Source organism: Hippocampus comes, unplaced genomic scaffold (genome assembly GCF_001891065.2).
Source record: "Hippocampus comes isolate QL1 unplaced genomic scaffold, H_comes_QL1_v1.1 scaffold78, whole genome shotgun sequence".
NCBI classification, from domain to species: Eukaryota; Metazoa; Chordata; class Actinopteri; order Syngnathiformes; family Syngnathidae; genus Hippocampus; species Hippocampus comes.
The window spans coordinates 1,695,967-1,714,156 of NW_017805798.1; the positions used below are offsets into that span (position 1 = coordinate 1,695,967).

The 18,190-nt window shown below is 43.2% G+C and overlaps 1 protein-coding gene across 1 annotated transcript; it reads left to right on the plus strand.

Moving 5' to 3' along the window:
* Positions 1-1,194: 1,194 nt before the first annotated feature.
* Positions 1,195-17,565, plus strand: prodhb (proline dehydrogenase (oxidase) 1b). The gene is made up of 15 exons (XM_019885480.1): positions 1,195-1,617; positions 4,398-4,606; positions 5,813-5,837; positions 5,930-6,041; positions 7,208-7,272; positions 7,344-7,460; positions 7,544-7,617; positions 8,212-8,293; positions 9,394-9,486; positions 9,568-9,714; positions 9,810-9,985; positions 11,089-11,187; positions 11,271-11,359; positions 12,599-12,794; positions 15,317-17,565. The coding sequence occupies exons 1-14, from the start codon at positions 1,303-1,305 to the stop codon at positions 12,787-12,789; spliced, it is 1,794 nt and encodes a 597-aa protein (XP_019741039.1). The 5' UTR covers positions 1,195-1,302; the 3' UTR covers positions 12,790-12,794; positions 15,317-17,565.
* Positions 17,566-18,190: the final 625 nt, after the last annotated feature.

Here is an 18,190-nt window from a genome sequence, read left to right on the forward strand (position 1 = left end):
GTGAAAATTAATTTTAAAAAGTCTTCCTGCATTGTGAGGACGACAGACAGAATTCGCAGCACTTGATCGAATGCCAGATTTCCTGAAGCACACGTTCCATTGACACTGCCTTTACAAGGACGAACTGTTGCATGCTTACAATGATACAAAACATAATTTCCATGCCGATTAAAAATAATAATAACTCGGGTTTTTTTTCCTTAGCGCATCAGGTTTTGGAGATATTTTATTTTTTGTTGCTGTTGTTTTTAAGTATTTGACCAGGTATTGTAATTCGGAATTATCGTAAAAAAACCAAGAAAGGACCTCAATTATAATTCCCTGGTATTTACTAAAAGTTTACGATCGAAAATCCCAGCTCGTATTATTCTCAAAGTAACAGAACATGATTTTTGGCCACTCGACATGAGCGATCAAGTTAACAGCTGAGGCAGGGTAGGCAAGTGAGCCATTGCTTCCCCCTGCTGGCCGTTCTATGCATGTGACGAGTTAAAAAAACAAACACAAATATAAAGATCACATTCAATTACGTTCTATTTTAGTTCTACGGCCCATGCTCTACATTGATGTTCTTTTTCAGTCCAATAATTCGAAACATGCAATTATAATACCAGAGACCGTGGTTATTTCATTATCAGGGCTTTCATAACATATGAAATAGAAAATAAAGACCAAATGTTTGTTTTTTTTTATTTTGGAAAGGAGAGTTCTGCAAAAACAATAACAAAGACAATGAACTTGACCTTTTATAAAATATATTTTTGTTTTTCTTGCTTTGACGTTGTTGAACACGAATTGGGTGTGAAACTCCGGTCCCCCGGCCGAGGACCGCTTTCCTGCATGTTTTCGATGTGTTCCTCGTCCAGCACACTTGATTCAAGTGTTCAGCTCTCCATCAAGTTCTGCAGGAGCTTGATAACGATCTTGATCATTTCAATCAGGTGTGCGAGAGAAGGGAAACATCCAAAACATGCAGGATGGCAGCCCTCGAGTGTCGAAGTTTTGACATCTATTGACCTTATGTGGAACACGTTTCAATGAAGGTCAACATTGAAATTGAGGCGAGTGTTCTAATTTGGGTTTCAATTTTCCAGTAGAGCCTCACCACTCATGAACCTCACACGCACGTCACGAAACGCGCTTTCAGCGGATGCGTGGGCCATCCCAAAAACTCAGCAAAACAACTTTGCATCGCACAGACACTCCCACTGATGCAAATGAGAACGCGGATCTCCATCGTGTGCGGTCGACGCTCCGGCGCGTTTCATAACACGCCAGAGCTCGATCCGGTGGTGTGCTCTCATGTTGCCGGTAGCAGCAGTCACGCGAGCCCGGGCCGAGGTGCACCTCGGGCGGCTACTCACCGGCCGAAGACCGCGGCTCCCCCTGAGCGCCTCGGCGGTCAGCCAAGCCCAGCAGACGCAGGTGGACGTGGGAGCTCGACATGTGCACTCAGAAGGACGTGGGGCTTGTTCGGGACGGGACAGCGGTGGGGTATCTGTGGACTTTGAGCACACCCGGGAGGCTTATAAGAGCAAGGACTCGTTGGAGCTCCTGAGAAGTCTGATGGTTCTCAAGATGTGCTCCTTTGACTTCCTGGTTGATAAGAATCAAGAGGTAATGAAGCTTTTATTAGGTTCCTTTGAATGATAGTGGGAACTTTTTTTTTTTTTTTGCCAGCTTCGAGTTATCGGCACCATTAAACAAAAATATGATCATATAATATAATATATCACAGTTATGTTATACTGTAGTACAGAGTGCTGAAACAGGAAGTGGCTTTAGGAAACTATTATGAATCACCCATGAGAATATACGTTACACTTACTTCAATTGATTATGGAACATTAAACAAAATATTATAGAATATAAAACAAGATTAGTTATTGTGCTTGCTATACAGGAAGTGATGAAACATGAACCGGCATTGGGAAACTCATGATAAATTAATCATCCACAGTGAGAACATATTGTACCCTTATAAGACACTACATTACATTAGTACTGTACTGTATCAAGTTAGGCAGAGGTCCAGATTTTATACAACTACAGTTTTCATCTACTCTCACCAGTGCAACCAGTATTTAAAAAAAAATAATTACTGTTATTGAAATATTTTTTGTTGCTGGCAAACCTCAGCCCATTTTCTGCAGTATCGTGAAAATGAGTGGGATGAATATTTACTTCAAAAGTAAGTTGCCAGCGTATGACCTCGAACATTTTCAGTTAGGGTCCACTCTACAGCCCTGAGTTAAGGATGCACCACACTCATATAAGTATAATGCTTTGTTACTACAATGATGATAGTTAACTGTTTTGTTACGTGCTTTGTTACAGCTGCAGCTATATAAATTAGGATGTAATGTATTGTATTGTATCGCAATTTCTTATTTGTTTGGTTTCATCAAATCAACTTATTGGCATGTGTGCACTACACTGCACCCTGGAGGCCAAAATACACGTAACAAAAGCAAGTAAGCAACATTTCACTATACTGTATACAATTTAGTCACGCCAGCTGTGGTGATACTTAGAAGTAACATTTCTTCTTTCTTATACTACTTAGAAGTAACAAATCTATGTCCAATTTTTTTTAAAGTAGCTATATTAGAAGCTACATGGGGGGGGGGGGCAAAACATTATATGATGACATAATTCCAATAGATGTTCTATTCCAAATAGACCAGCCTAAGTAGCTATTCAACAGCAGCATTTTATACAGCTTCTGTATTGGCGCTCACAAGACGGTGTACCTAATAAACCGGCCAATAAGTGCACCGTACTATTTGCTGCCACTTACAATACATGACAGTTGAATAATCAATGACATAACAGTTCCTAAGACATGACGATGCCAAAGATAATGTCATTCATCACTGGGCCTTGTGATTTGTTTTACACACTCGTGACGAGTAAAAACAGCTTCAGGTTGCGTGTGAACCTCGGGCCGGCATGGAACACCCACTTCTCAAATTGCAACTCGTTTTTCCAGGCAAGCCAGCGCTCCTGTTTGCGCATGTGTTGCTTTCATTTAGCGTCACCCTCTCGTCAGTGGTATGTAGGCTGACGACAGCCACAGCACAACAACATCGCATTGCTTCCATTCATAGGTTGCTCGCTGTATGAATAGGAAAATCGGTTTTAATTTACATGCATAATTTGGAGAGCTATAACATGTTACATATTAATAAACATGATCAAGGTGATTGAAATCAAATCTTTTGAATATCTACCTTTCTTGGACAGTATTGTACCCCGTGTATTGGGATAATTATCAAATTTTATTTTATTTACACAGCCCTAGAAATAAGGCTTTGAAAGAGTGAAAAGTCAAGCCTTTCTCTCCGCTCACAAATGCAGCGTGGGTATTTCCGTTTGAACGTGCTTTAACCACACCTCCTAGCTCAACTGTCAATCACGTACCAATGGATGCTACTCGTCTAGCGTCGTTCTTATGCATCCGCATCACTAAATGTGTGGGATGAAAAAATATATCCGCTCAAAGCTGCGGTGACTGATATACTGCATATACACACCACAACAAGGAGCACTCGAGCAGCCACCCCAGCGGACGATGGAGGCGCTCTAATTGTTATTTTGTGGGGGAGGGCGACTCATTCCAGAGCCAAAAACAGTTAGGAGGCGCTGTTTTAGCCACGCCCCCAAATTGCGGACTACATGATTTTCAGATCATTTCGAAAAGAAACAATCTGAATTTACTTCCGAAGCACTTTAAAAGTTTGAGCACGTTGGAGTCGACCGGCATCACGGATTGTATCGTTTGATTTCGGAGGTGCCGCTGTACCTTTCCAATCTGTTCAGGGTCAAATCGAAGCTGTCGACGATCCCAGAAGGGATTCATTTGTAGGCTGTATTATTCTGCATTCTTGAAGTCGATATATAATATATTACAGAGTTTTAAAAAGGCTCGCCTTCAGCTCTCGCCACCTTTAACTTTACTGGATGAGTTAAAGGGGTTCCCTTTTCTTTTTTTTTTTAATGTGTCTCTTTTTGAGAGGAATTTCTACCTTGAGACTTGCAAAGATGCTTTTCTTCCTAATAAAGGCGTGTATGGCCGCTTTTAAAAGTCTTTCCGGAACCAGTCTTGTCAGGCAAGACTGATGCTTTCAAAACATGCCGAGACACAACCAGTCGCTGCAGGGACATTGTGACTGACGTGAGCGCCGGAGCGTCTTCCGTCATCCAAGTGTTGCCAAATACTCCCGATGAGGCGTCATCGGCACCGCGACGTTTGAATATTCAATTAACCGTCATGCTCGAGCGGGGAGAAATAAAAAAGCAAGATCCGCGGTGGCTCTTGTCAACTCAGCAAGTCTGAATGTGTTTGAATGATTCAAGGAAGCCCTCGGGTGACATCATCCTGCATTTCTGCTCAGATAATGGATTTCGGGAAGAAGGTGTTGGGTCAGAAAGCCTTTGATCAGCTGATGAAGATGACGTTTTACGGGCAGTTTGTGGCCGGCGAGGATCACAAGGCCATCAGGCCGCTCATCCAGAAGAACCTGGCCTTCGGTGTGGGCTCCGTGCTGGACTACAGTGTGGAGGAGGACATCAGCCAGGGGGAGGAGCCACACCCAGCAATGCGGTAAGAAAGTTGCACCGTTCTCCAAAAACAGCAGCGTATGATGATAATACTTTACACCGAACGGAGGGACAGATATTTTGGATTTTAGACAAAATCGATGATCAGTTGAAATGTCAATAATTAGCCAATCCACTCATGACGTCATCGATCAGTTCAGCAACATGAGCCATTTCAAGCAAACATCATTTTGTTCACTCCTACACTTCTCTCTCCTGATCCTCAGCTCCAGCAGACTTGTCCAACAGCGCCGACATCTCCGCTGAACAAAACGGGACTGTCAAAAATGCTGCCCATTACAGGCGCAAAAAAAACCCCACAAGCGCCCCCGGGGGCTGTCCAGCGTCGATAGTCAAATAGCGGCAACATTCCTCCTAATCAAAATCAGTGCTGGCACATACCCGATTTTCAGGCGTTTGTTATAATTTCTTCCCAATGTATTTCAAATTTTGGCAATTTTTTTTTCTCCCCAATTCACCAATTGCAAGTATGTATTCAATGTAAAATCCATTCCTTCCTGACAGCCAATGGCTACAACAAGCTATTTAAAATTATTATTATTTTTTTTGGGCAGTCCAACTTGTTGGATTATGCTTGCAATGCAAAATTGCCCAGAGCTAATAGCGCAGGCTTTCTGCGAGTTGCAACATTTGAATAATATGTCACACTTGTTTGCTACCAAAAAAAACAAAGAGTAAGAATATCCTTCACGTGACGGGCCGCTGTCAAGCATGTCTCACTTGTGAGGAATTTGCTCACATGAGGAGCCGCGCGGTCGACGTGACCTCCTATGAAGCCATGCGACCGCTGCGCCCGGAGAGCAGCGGCAAGGACGCCCCACTTGAAGCGCTTCAAAAAACCAACGCGGCGCGCTTTTGAACTAAAGTCAGTGCGGCTTGGCGGCTGGACGTGTCCGCTTCATTCTCATTCTAACGCTGAGCTTTTTACATTTCAAACATCGCGCAAATGTTGAGTTGAATGAAGGTCGAAACAAAAGAAAGCCTGCAGTGGGTCTGTCCAAGTGTCAAAGTGACACTGACGCACGCTGACAGCTGACTTCAAGTTCAAACGTTCCATACGTTGCATAAAAACTTCGACAAACCTCTGTTCAAATGACAGGTTTTTGTGAAGCCCCCCATCCAAAAGTAGACCAAGATCAGAACTCTACCTGTCGAACGCATTTATTCCCTCTTGTTTCTTCTTCTTTAGTTCAAGCGGCTCCCGTGCAGACAAAGGTCAGTCAGCTCACTCGATTGTCCTGCTCAAAATATACAGTCCAGTACAGTCTTTTTTAAATGTATTTATTTATTTTTGTCTCCGGCAGGCGGCGGCGGCGGCGACAGAGACACATTTGGTGGATCCCAAACGTATTTCTATGCAGATGAGAGCAAATGCGACCAACATATGGAAACATTTCTTAAATGTATCCGGGCATCTGGTAAGCAAAATGGAGGCTTCTGTACGCATCAGAAAACAGAACTGTGAAATGGATCACGCAACAGACATCCCAGAATGAATTGTTATGGTGGATGTGTTGTCACGGCACTCCTTCGCTCCTCGGGCACTATCGCTCTGATTTGAATCTGTTTGAGGATTAGTAATTTTATGACATCTAACCAGTGGTGTGACTGTCGAAATACAAGCTCCTTTGCCGGAGGTTATGATCTTCGCCCTCATTTTCCATACAGGTTTAATTAAATTTCTGTTTATCTATTTATTTTAGCTCCTGAACCTGGAAGTAGCATACTAAAGTAAATAAATAATACACGTCAGGCTTCGCTAACTGGATACTTGTTTTCACAGGGGATAAGGGGGAATATGTTGTCAAAGTCACATACTCAAATATTAAATAATTCTAACTTCCAGCCAAAATGAATATTTAAATGTTATTTATTTATTTTATTTTTGGGCAGGGACGAGTCCAGGATTTTGTTTTCTACCCCCTTGGCTGCAGGGTGGCTTGACCGATACATATGGGGGCTGGGGTGGGGGTGGGGGGTATATTTTAGTAATAAAATGCTGTCGGGGCTTAACTGGGGCTATGCAGATTTCTGACCGGGCTATAGCTGCCCCGAATCTCTTGTGTAGCGCCATCCCTGGTTCTTGGTCATAAGAATTCTGTGTCAAGTACAATTGTATCTCAAATCATCTTTCCCATTTGAAACGAATAGAAATATCATTCATAACTCATTGAAAAACAATAATTTTTGTGTTTTATGAATAAGGACAATAGTACTCTGTTATATTGCACATCATAAAAATTGACACAGACATACAGATATGTATAGAAATGAAGGAGACGGTCACAACGTCTCAGTCAGCTGCAGTCCGCTTGGTCGTTTTTGGCAGAGGATAAAGAATAGATGCCTGTGGGTACTATGACATTGTCCGTCTTCAAGTGTGTTCAAATATCCGTTGCGTTAACGGATTTTAACCCCACAAGACCGATGCTCTTCATGAGCCCATCTATGGCATTTTGCATTGTTTGCTAGCATTCAGCTATGTGGACCAATGTGGACTTTTCTAAGGCATAGCTATTGGATTGTTTGAAATAAAATGCTATGTAAATGGTTAAAAATGAAGTCTCTCCAACACCTGCAATAGGTGGGAGCTCAATGGACGGCTTTTCTGCCATCAAAATGACCGCCCTGGGCCGACCTCAGTTCCTGGTGAGATGTTTCAGCTCAGTGTCAGCGTCTTGTTCGAGCATTGCACTGACCTGGCACCTTTGTCCTTCAAGCTCCAGCTCTCTGAGGTCCTCGTGAAATGGCGACGATTTTTCACCTTCCTCGCATCCAAGCAGGATCAAGATGGCATCGATGTCTTGGAGCAAAAGTTGAACCTTAAACAGATGCAGGTGCCTCGCTTCGTCTCATATTGAGCTTGTTTTCTACACACATGTTTATTTCCGTATTTTCAACGTCGATGTATCCCGTTCAGGAATTTTTGAGCGGCGTGGGAGCAAAAGATGACTTCTGCAGTGTGTTGACTGCACAGAAAAGGGAAACTTCAGGGTGAGTATGAGAGTAGTGAAGAAAAATCTGTCTCACATGAAAGGTTTCCATTTTCACGGCATCTGCTGCGCTGGAGAACTGAATGAGGATATGCAGCCCAAGTTGCTTCACTTTCTAATTCTATTTCGTTCCCTCTAAGTGCAATCTGTTGGCCACAGAAAGCACATAACACGGTGTAGCCACTGTGTTATGTGCTACTCCCAGCACAATACAAGGAATATATTCATGGGAATAGTTTATTCCTAAACTATGAGCATAGTTACCAAAATCAACACATGGCGTCACCAGCTACCATGAAGAAAAAAAAATAAAATTTTTGGACCATAGTGAGAGCTAAACAACTGTTTCAAACACAAAAATGTAAATGGGATCTAATATAATCTGGGATTTCAGTTCTGCGCGCGCACACACACACACACACACACACACACACACACACACACACACACACACACACACACACACAAAATGTCCGTGGATCGGGACTAATCCAATATTTCCTGGGTTACAGTGGTTTGAAGATCAAGTAGCTAAGCCGTAAACTGCTGGGGAGCAACTTGTGCGAGTCATATTTTTGATGTTCTGTTTTGGCAGCACTATTGACCTCCTAGAATGGGATCGCATCTTTGATGACAGAGCCAATCTGGCGCAACTGCTTGTTGTCCCGAACGTTCAGGTCAGTCAAGATGGAATTCAGAACTCAAAAACTCCACACGGCGCACACCTCTGCCGAGGACTTTCTTATGTTGACACTTGGAATGGGCGATGATACTTTTGGAAGAGACTGGACTGTTTCACAATTATCTATGTTAATTATTCCTTTGTTGTGTGTTTCCAAATTTAATGCCATTGAAGCTATTGTAAGATGAAGGGTTCGATGTTTTTTTAATGGATGGCTCTACTTGACGAAACGGCAAAAGGAGAGATGGATTCCGTTTGAACGCAGCTTTCTTGAAAAGGACGTAAAAAAAAAAACCCTCTTAGCAACTAAAATCACTTCCTGCTTTTTCTTACTTCAACAGCCAATCAGAAGCAATCAATTTAAAAACATGTCTAAGCACTTATTAAAACAACAGAATGCAATTTAGGTCATCTTAACATGAAATAATATGATGCTCAAACATAAAATGATGATTAGTAATATAACATAAGCTTACACAATCATTAATTTACGTTTTTCGGAGGCGGTCTTTGAACGCCTCTCGAGCCGAACGCAGAAGTTGTCGGAGAGAGGGACGTGTCTGTATTTGTTTGAAAGTTTTAAAAGAATTAATAAAGTGTACGTTTAAAAAAAACAACAGCACTGCAGCTCACTTTGTTTCGCAGCTGCAACACTTTTGTGAATCAAATCAACCTTTCGTGCACCCTGTAACATGATAATACGATGAGCTGTCCACTGTAGAGACCGCTGTCCCTGAAATGGTTAAAAAATGTTTATTTTTGGCTGTACCATTTGCAGATGTGTGATATTTGTGGCAGGGCTTGGAAGTGAAACTATCGTGGCTTAAAATGAAATTAAGAGAGAAACCTTTATTCAGATTCAAAATGTTTTATGGAAATCAGCTGTCTGTGTGTGTGTGTGTTTTTTTTTTTTTTTTGCCTGACAAACCAATCGATGAAATAACACCTGTTGCCTTTGTGCCTTTGGCGGAGGTAATTACGCTAACCAAATCACACTTTCTGTTAGTGAATGATAAGGAGTTCAATTACTACCTGGTCTTTGTCATTCCATTAGGGCCCATTAGAATCTAATCGTCTTCTTGCTTCTTTGCTCAGCTCGGTGAACTGCAGCCTCTGCTGAAAGACTTCACCGCCGAGGAGGAGGGCCAAATGAAGAGGATATTGCAGCGCATGGATACTTTAGCCCAGGTAATCTCTCACAGCCTGATTCTACAGCATCAGGATGTGGATGTTTCTTCTTTTTTGTTTTTTTTTAAAATATAAACGCAGCATGCAGTCAAGAATGGTGTCCGCTTGATGGTGGATGCAGAACAGACCTACATGCAGCCGGCCATCAGCAGGCTAACACTGGAAATGCAGAAGGTTTACAACAAAGACAAGCCGGTCATCTTCAACACCTACCAATGCTACTTGAAGGTCCGAAAGCACGATCAGCGTGAAAACGCGATGATGTTGTCAATAAAAGGTGCCGCGAGATCTCCATTCTGTCATCTTCGCTGTTTGTTCCGCAGGACGCTTTTGACAAGGTAACGTTGGATGTCGAGTTATCTCGACGCGAGGGCTGGCACTTTGCCGCCAAGCTGGTGCGAGGGGCCTACATGCACCAGGAGCGGGAGAGGGCACTAGAATTGGATTATGAGGACCCCATCAACCCTGACTATGAGACTACCAACGCAACGTACCACAAGTAAGCGTGAGAGTTGCTTGAAAAGCGTCTTCTGGGAGAAAGGCATGAGCCATAACTAGCCCGGTTAGCCTGCGGAACTCCATTAACCCCTTCAGGGACAGCGGTTACGACAGTGGACAGCTTATCATGTTATAAGGGTTAAAAGTATGTCGAGTTCTTTTTCATATGAGGAGAAATGAGTTCCATAAAATGTGTAATAATCCCCCAAAATGGTACAAAGCCCTCATCTTATGGAGTTTTGTTCCTATGGCGGCAGAGTACTGGAAATTTGAATTTGTCGTAAATTGGAACTGAATGTGGCCTCTCAATAACATATGCTAATGCGGTGGTAAAATCATCATGACAGCGATTGACTCCACGCCTTGACTGTGTGATGACGACATGTACCGTACATACATTACAAAATCCCAATCCAAAGACATGGGGCAAAAAAAAAAAAAAAAAACAAATCAAAATGACAGTAAATAGTTGTATGAAAAACAAACTTGTTCGTCGCGCATCGTTTGTAGGGCTTCGAGGTCTTCAGACTCGAGTCAATTCGTGGAGCCCAGAGTTCAAAGCAAACATGGTGAAGCAGCATTGAGCTGTTACGCTGCAGGCAAATCGAAAAAGATGCCAAAAGAAGTCAAGTCAGCCTCAAGTGGAACGAGTGTTTAAAACAGAGTTGAGGGATCCGATTGGCTAACATAAGGGACCCGGGTGACAACAAGGCGGAAACAAAACCCAAACGAGGAAGATAAAAAAAGCGCACGAGGGGACTCAACCATGAAACAAAACCAAATGTCATCGAAACAAAAAACAGAATCATGACAGTGACGACGTATATCACAGTTCATTGGCCATCATTCGCCGCCTCCAAATGTCATCATTACAGTCAATATTTGTTGGAAAATCACTTTTAGGCCATTGTTACGAGACAATAAAATATACGACCGCCAGCGCGGTGCTTACTGAGCTTCCCGTCTACCCTGTCTGTGCTTTATAACCTTTTAATGATGTTTGGAGTTGTTTCAAGCCAAAATAAATAAATACCATTTTAAAAACGTGAGATGAGCACTTTTTTTCATTTACATGCAACTTTACCCATGTGTTTTTTTTCCCAGATGTTTGGATTACATTCTGGATGAGATCGCCCTCCGCAGCAAGGTCAACGTCATGGTGGCCTCCCATAATGAGGACACAGTGAAACACACGCTACAGAGGTACATCTTCACTTCTCTTCGTCATCCTCAAGTGAATTTTTATAAATGCTTATGTCTTTTTTTTTCTTCTATCTCGCCATCAGAATGAACGAGCTCGCTCTGTTGCCCAGGGAAAACAAAGTGTTCTTTGGCCAGCTTCTGGGCATGTGCGATCAGATCAGCTTCCCGCTGGGTGAGCAAAACACACACGCGGAAGTCACGGCGAAACTTATGATGTCCTCCGAACCCTTAATGCGATCGTCTGAGTCCGAGTCCGGTCTTGTGAAAATTGGGCTGTCGCGAGCCCATGCGGTGACATCTGAAGTGAGGTACCTCGGCATTGACGAGTTGTCTCGGTGAGCCGCCGCTGTCGGTTCTCGCCCTGTTGCTTGTCAATCACGCGCACGAGCAGGATGTTGTCTGTTCCACTTGAAAGGGCCTCGCATCCGCGTAAGACGCGCGGCTCTTTCTGCGGGGACCAAGCAACCGTTGCCGACAGGCTAGAAAGGGGGAAGTCGAGTCAAGAAATGATAATCCAATACAATCATATGTTCTACGCATTGGTGGAATAGGAATGACGTGGCAAAATCCCAAATCCTAAAAACCCGTTTTTATCCATCTTCAAAATGACATCAGAGTGCCTAAGGCAGGGGTGTCAAACTCATTTTTGCCGCGGGCCACTTTGGAGTTACGTCTTCCCTCAGAGGGCCGAATAAATGTTTCATCATCACATCATATTATATGACTTGTACACCACAAATTGATGGATTAGTAGTTTTGGAATCAGTCAACTATTTGTTTGTTTGTTCACTTATCGTGAGTGTAAACAGAGGAACAAAAAAAAAAAAAGATTGCAAAATCTCAACGTTATTTATGACACATGACAATTTGACATTTCGGTACAGATTTTAGAAAAGGATCAGGGAAGTCGCCACACATGATCTGCTTTCTTGGGCCACATAAAATGACGTTGCGGACCAGATGTGGCCCCCGGGCCTTGGGTTTGACACCTGTGGCCTCAGGGCTCAGCTAATGGCCGTTGCGGCTCACCGCATTTCTGCATTTGGCCATGTGACATTTGCAAGCTGAGCCCTTAAGTAAACTGTTCGGGCCCTCGGTGATCATTTTACAAAGTTTAAACCCGACAAACAACGCAAGGTCACGAAATAAAACCGACGCACAACTGACGCCGTCGCTCAACACGCAGTGGCTAACGGATTAGCCTCTTCAAAGCTAGCGAAGTCGACACTCTCATTCGCCGACTGCCTCAGCAGGCCAGGCCTTCGCCTTTTAAAATCCCTCGCATTCAGTCACAGATACGACAGTCCTGCGGCACGCGAGGACGGTGAACTCAAGTGGACAAATAAATCAATAAAATAAGACCGGCACCTTCCATTTTTCCCATTTTCCTTCACTTGACATGCAACGCCAGGCCAAGCAGGCTTTCCGGTCTACAAGTACGTCCCCTACGGCCCGGTGAATGAGGTGATGCCTTACCTGAGTCGGAGAGCCCAAGAGAACCGAGGCTTCATGAAAGGCGCCCAAAAGGAGAGAGAGCTGCTGTGGAAGGAGCTGAAACGCAGATTGGCCTCCAGGGAGTTTCTCTACAGACCCATCTACTGAAAGCGGTGAGGAAGAGCTAGCTGCTCTCAGGATTTCTTCTGTCGCTCTCTCCTTTCTGCCTTTATGGTCCTCCGCCGTGTATTTCTTTCGTTTTATTTCTCCCGGTGCCGTTGCAGTCGAAAGCATCACTTGTTGATGTTTCCCCACATGCTCCCGATCCCCCTTTACGTTTATGTCCGTTCTTCATTTCGCTCTCCTTTTGTCTGCAAAGCACTCGTATCACTCAAGCGGGCATCTTAAGTGCTCCAACAGGACTCGTGAAAATGTCAACGAGTCCTGGGCAGTCGTTCCTTTTCATGCGCCTATTCATCACGCGCAAGGACAACAACACGCACGGCTAAGAGGCTTTATTTAAATGCTAATAAATGCATTATCTGTATTGGTCATCCATTTGGGTTGGGTTTTTTTTTTTGTTTTGGTTTAATAATGGACATGCCTTGTATATTTGTGTTTTTAGCCTGTTCACGAGCTAACGTGTCCTCATTACATCGCTTATGTTGTTATTGTGCCTTGTGCTCAGTACTCAGGGAGGGAATCGTATTTTTATACCAATGCCTGCAAGTGTCTTTGTTGTCTTGGCGCAAGACCGTGCTCAGCGGTGCACCGACACAATTTCGTGGGATCCAATCATGTATCAGTGCTGTTTTGTTATCGTCAATAAGCACTTCTCTCACCCTTTCAGCGCAGATGCTCACATTTCTACACTCGTTCCTTCATTTCCAGCCCACTTTAATCTCCAAACAGGACACCACACCATTCCCACTTCCATTTGAGTTTCAGTCGTTTGGATAAATTTGAATGAAATAATTCAACACTTCCAATAAATGCCTTTTTAAAAATTCTGTCTCTGGAAAAAAAAAACATACAGTGTATATGAATATTCTTACTTGTGCTTGTTAATTTGTGTGAAGTTTGATCAGCAAGAACTGGAAATGACTGTTTATGGCTAGTTTCCTAACGTGTCACGCTCCACGGTGTTATAGACCCTCAGTCACTTTTGAATCCAAGCCATCCTTCACGATAATGACGTCCTCGGATTTGGGCCATCGGCATTCAGTCGAATTTCGTTTTATTATTGTCGACACTTTGCCCCCAATATACATCACAGAAGTCCGATGCATTAATCATCACTCAGAGGAAACTTGTGAAGCTGTTCAGTTTTACTGGGGAGAAGCGCCACCGAGCCGCCACTCCCTCGGTTTAATTAAGAATCGTGTTCTTTTTGATGCAAAATGTGCCTCTTTCGGCCGTTCATTTGCCAACAAATTGCGTCTTACAGACAGCTGCACTTTTCAGTTAGAAAGATAATTTTGTGTACGTGGGCTCCGCAAATTCTCCCGACATTAAAGCACACGAGTCAGTAATGGAGGCAGCCAGAGCTAATTTACTTTGCATGATGAATGCCATCGACTTGTGCTATGCAAGATTTTCTTTTAGTTTAATGACTGCACGGTTCCACATTGTTGTGTTTGTTGGACTGCGGCCTTGGCGCGACGCTTCCCTTGAGACAGCAAAGCCGTCCGGAGCATTTTTTTTTTTTTCCTCTTCTTTGCCTATTCGCACGCGGCTTGATCTGCCCCGATGTGAAATGGACCGAACAAGTGAAAAGAGCAAAGCAAAGCTGATGGATTTACGTGCCGCCATTTGGATTCCGCCAGCCAGTGAATCCCGGACTGGTTTGTGGTGCCAATTCACAGACAGACAAACATTAACAATAACAACAATGCGGGCCATGTTTGGCATTTTCTCTTGGCAGCAAAGCAGGAGGAATGAAATGATTCCATTCAGGACGGCGGTTAGTCGTTCGTACAACTGCCTCACAGCTCTTAGGTTCAGGTTTCAAATCCCCACTCCGCCCGTCCTGTATGGGTTTGTATATTTTTCCCGTGCTTGGGCGGGAATTTTCCAGGTTAATTAGAATCATGGAAGGCAATTAATTGACTTGGTCTTTGTAGCTCTCACCCAGTTTTTTTTTTTGTGTGCTAATGGATATTTATTAACATTTTTCTAATGTGTTTCGAAACAGATTTTGTTCTTTTTATAAACATATAGCAATGATGGAATTAAACAGAATGCAAATAAATCTGACTTTTTTTGTGCCTCAAATTTGGCATGTGGCTCTCTCTTCCTTCTGATGTTTGTGCCATGATCACTGGGAGGACAATATCATACAATACATACTGTACATAAAGCTGGTCCTGAAAAAGCTGCAGTCATATCAGTTGTTTGCGGAGAGGATAAAGAATATATGCCGTATTTCTTTTTCTTCCCATGTGCTGCTCCATTGCTTGTGTTCAAACACACATCATCAGTGGCTTTGCCATTAAAAAAAAAAGTTAGATATATATTTTTTTCAACTATATAAATGCTATTCTAATGCACACAAAAGGTGACGGGAGTCAACTTCATATTTTTGTGCTGAACTAACTTGCATTCACTGCATTTTTTTTTTTAATAATCTTTGAGCATACATGTACAGTGGCCCCACCCTTTCGGACTCTGAAGTCCTCTTTTCCTTCTCATTCAGGTCCGAAATGATGACGTCAACTGAAATAAACGGCGTTGTTCAGTGAACCTATGAATGACAAATGTGATGAATCACTGGGCCAAATGAGCTGATCTGACCGCATCCGTACCCATGGAATCTCCCTGGCCACGCGGCAATCTGATGAGAGCCGACGAGTAAACAAATGAGTCCTGGGAGTAAACACAACAGATGGGACAGACGATGACTAATCTCACCGGCCTGAGCTGAGGCGCAGCGTACCACGGAAAATAAAACGCAATGGAGGGCTGGAATGCAAAGTGTGTGACTGAAAATGTGTATATTTCACACAGTGGACTCAATCATCTTCAATCATCTTCACTGCTTCAAAGTTATTCAAATCATCTGCATACTTTTGATTCTTTTCCAGGCAGTCATCAATACTGAAAAGTTTGTTTTAGAGCAACTACTTTTCGCTGAGAGGGAAGCTGTCAAGGGGGCAATACCGCGCCGAAGTCGAGGGCAACCCCAAACTTTGTTATTTTAATGAGCTTGGATGCAAAAAAAGAAAAGGTAATTGGTGGGACGGACTTAATTAGCAATGACAGTTAACGGCTCGGTGGCAGAGGGGTCATCTATCCCTGGCCATTGTGACCATTTCGAAGTGCCCTTGAGCAAGATACTGAACCCCCAGAAGCTCCTGATGCTGCGTCACCAGTACGTAACGGTGTGAAGCGCTTTGAGTCGTGCGAAGGTAGAACATCGCAATACAAGTAGCAGCCCATTTCATTCAGCTCAACTGATAGCAAGCTTGCTAGTTAGCACCCATGTGCTTAACTAGCCAGTCTTTCAATAATAACATTAACTTCGTCTGAATTTCAAATACATGTTTTTTTTTTTTTTTAAATCAACGTGCCTGTTAAAATGTAAATTACACGAGACACAATGGTGAAAGGGTTCAAAAGTGATTAACCTAAGACAAGGAAACTGCATCTATACTCTCGTGACACTTAGCTAGCCTGTTAGCTTGCATTTAGCACGGTTCACCGACTGAGCCCACAACTCAACATAGCGGTTTCGATTTTCAGAGTGTAAAAACAAATATGATTTAGGTCATGAAAGTATACGACACACGTTGAGGTAAATCTGCATTTTGAATGAGTTATTTAACAGTTGGCCGTGTCAAATGTTTACATCATCCTTACACGGTAGATGACAAACGCTGAACGTCACACGCTGTCCCCCCCCCGATACCTAAGTCTACGTTTCCGTGCCAATGAGTGGCGCCCATGTATTATAGATCATTAGACCACTTTCATCTCCTCTCTTTGAGATGCATGCAGTTTTGCCTTTGAAAGCTATCGGCACAGCTCAGCACGAATTAGGCTCGAACGGATAAAAGAAGAGCGCCTGCGTAGTTGATGAAACGTGTCGAAGGGAAGTGCTCTCAATCCAATTTCCCACCTCTGTCCCCGAAACACATGACAAACATTTTTCTGTCAGAAAAATATTTCTTTGCGCTTCTAAAATGTATGTACGGTATTCTATTCAGTTCATGTTAACATCATATGAACGCTGCTGTATGAAGACAAAAATGGTCACCCTATTTTTTTTTCTTACCCCCCCCCCCGTCCCCTCTTGCCCCCAGAAAAAGGTGTATATCATAGAGTCCACATTGATCTCGAGTTTCAAACACATGCATCGATTCTCCCGTCATTTATCATGTCCGTCTCTTGGGGGTGAGAGATGATTTGGGGTGGCTCAGTGTTTTGGTCATTAGTTTGGACTCGTGCAGCGCTGCGGTGGTGAAAAATAACTCCGCTATATGAAGGCCACCTGTTGTTTTCAGAAGAAATATAACGACATCCCACAACTGGATGTCTTGGCGAACTGACTGATGGGCGACATGCAGGCGCTTGGTTGCTTGTCAATTAAAGCTCCAAATGGGCTTGGAGAAGACCAACAAGGTGTTGCCAGCTAAACTCGAAGTACGGAGATAACTGACCGACTCATGAGAATGCTGCGCAAGAAACAGCGGGGGAGGGACAAGAAGGAGCTGATTGATTGATGTGTCACAATCAGACGGGAAGCACAAAAGGACATTTTTAACCTGAAGGAGTCCTTCAAATAGTCACCCTCATTTGCCTTTTTTTTGAATGACAGTTTTATATTGAGTCTGTAAGCCTTTTTTTCTTGTCAGGCCAAGTACTGTAAATGCTTTTATCGACCTGTGCTTATAAAAGCAAACATACTGTACAAAAAAGTTTCCCCTTTTCAATATTGGAAAAAAAATATTTAGCATCACCTTTTATATCCGCCAAGCAGAATGCAATTTAAATTCACGCTCCAGTGATCGTCAACATATATTTGCATAATGGGGTCTTTTGAAAGCAGGTAGGAAGAGAACCGGTCAAAGCGTCGGGGAAGGTCACTGAAGCAGATCGAATGCATTCAACAACAAATTCTTTTTTGCCTGACTTTTAGTTCGGGATTTTTTTTCTGCAACTGTATGCTTTCAAATTTGAGGGAAGACTTTGAGGAAGGCCCCGTGTGGTCACTCATGGGTCAGTGACGAAGGTGAAGGTCTCTTGCACTTTCTCTACTACAGAATGAAGAATTGACATTAAAAGTGAACATGCTTGAAGACAACGAGACATTTCTTTCAATGTAACAGAATCGAAACCTCAGCACTAGCTGGAGCCCAACCTAAGTGACTTGGTGCGACTGTTTCCAAACAACCCCAGGGCACAAAGTGTCAAACAAGCATTCACCCGTAGACAATTAAAAGAAGGAGGGAGAGGGGGGGGACCCAACTTTTGAAACGAGGTCACTGTGCTTGCCCCTTAAAAAAAAAAAAAAAAAAAAAAAAAAAAAGAGTCTCATCCCATTCAGGATGACAATTGAACAAATGAATTC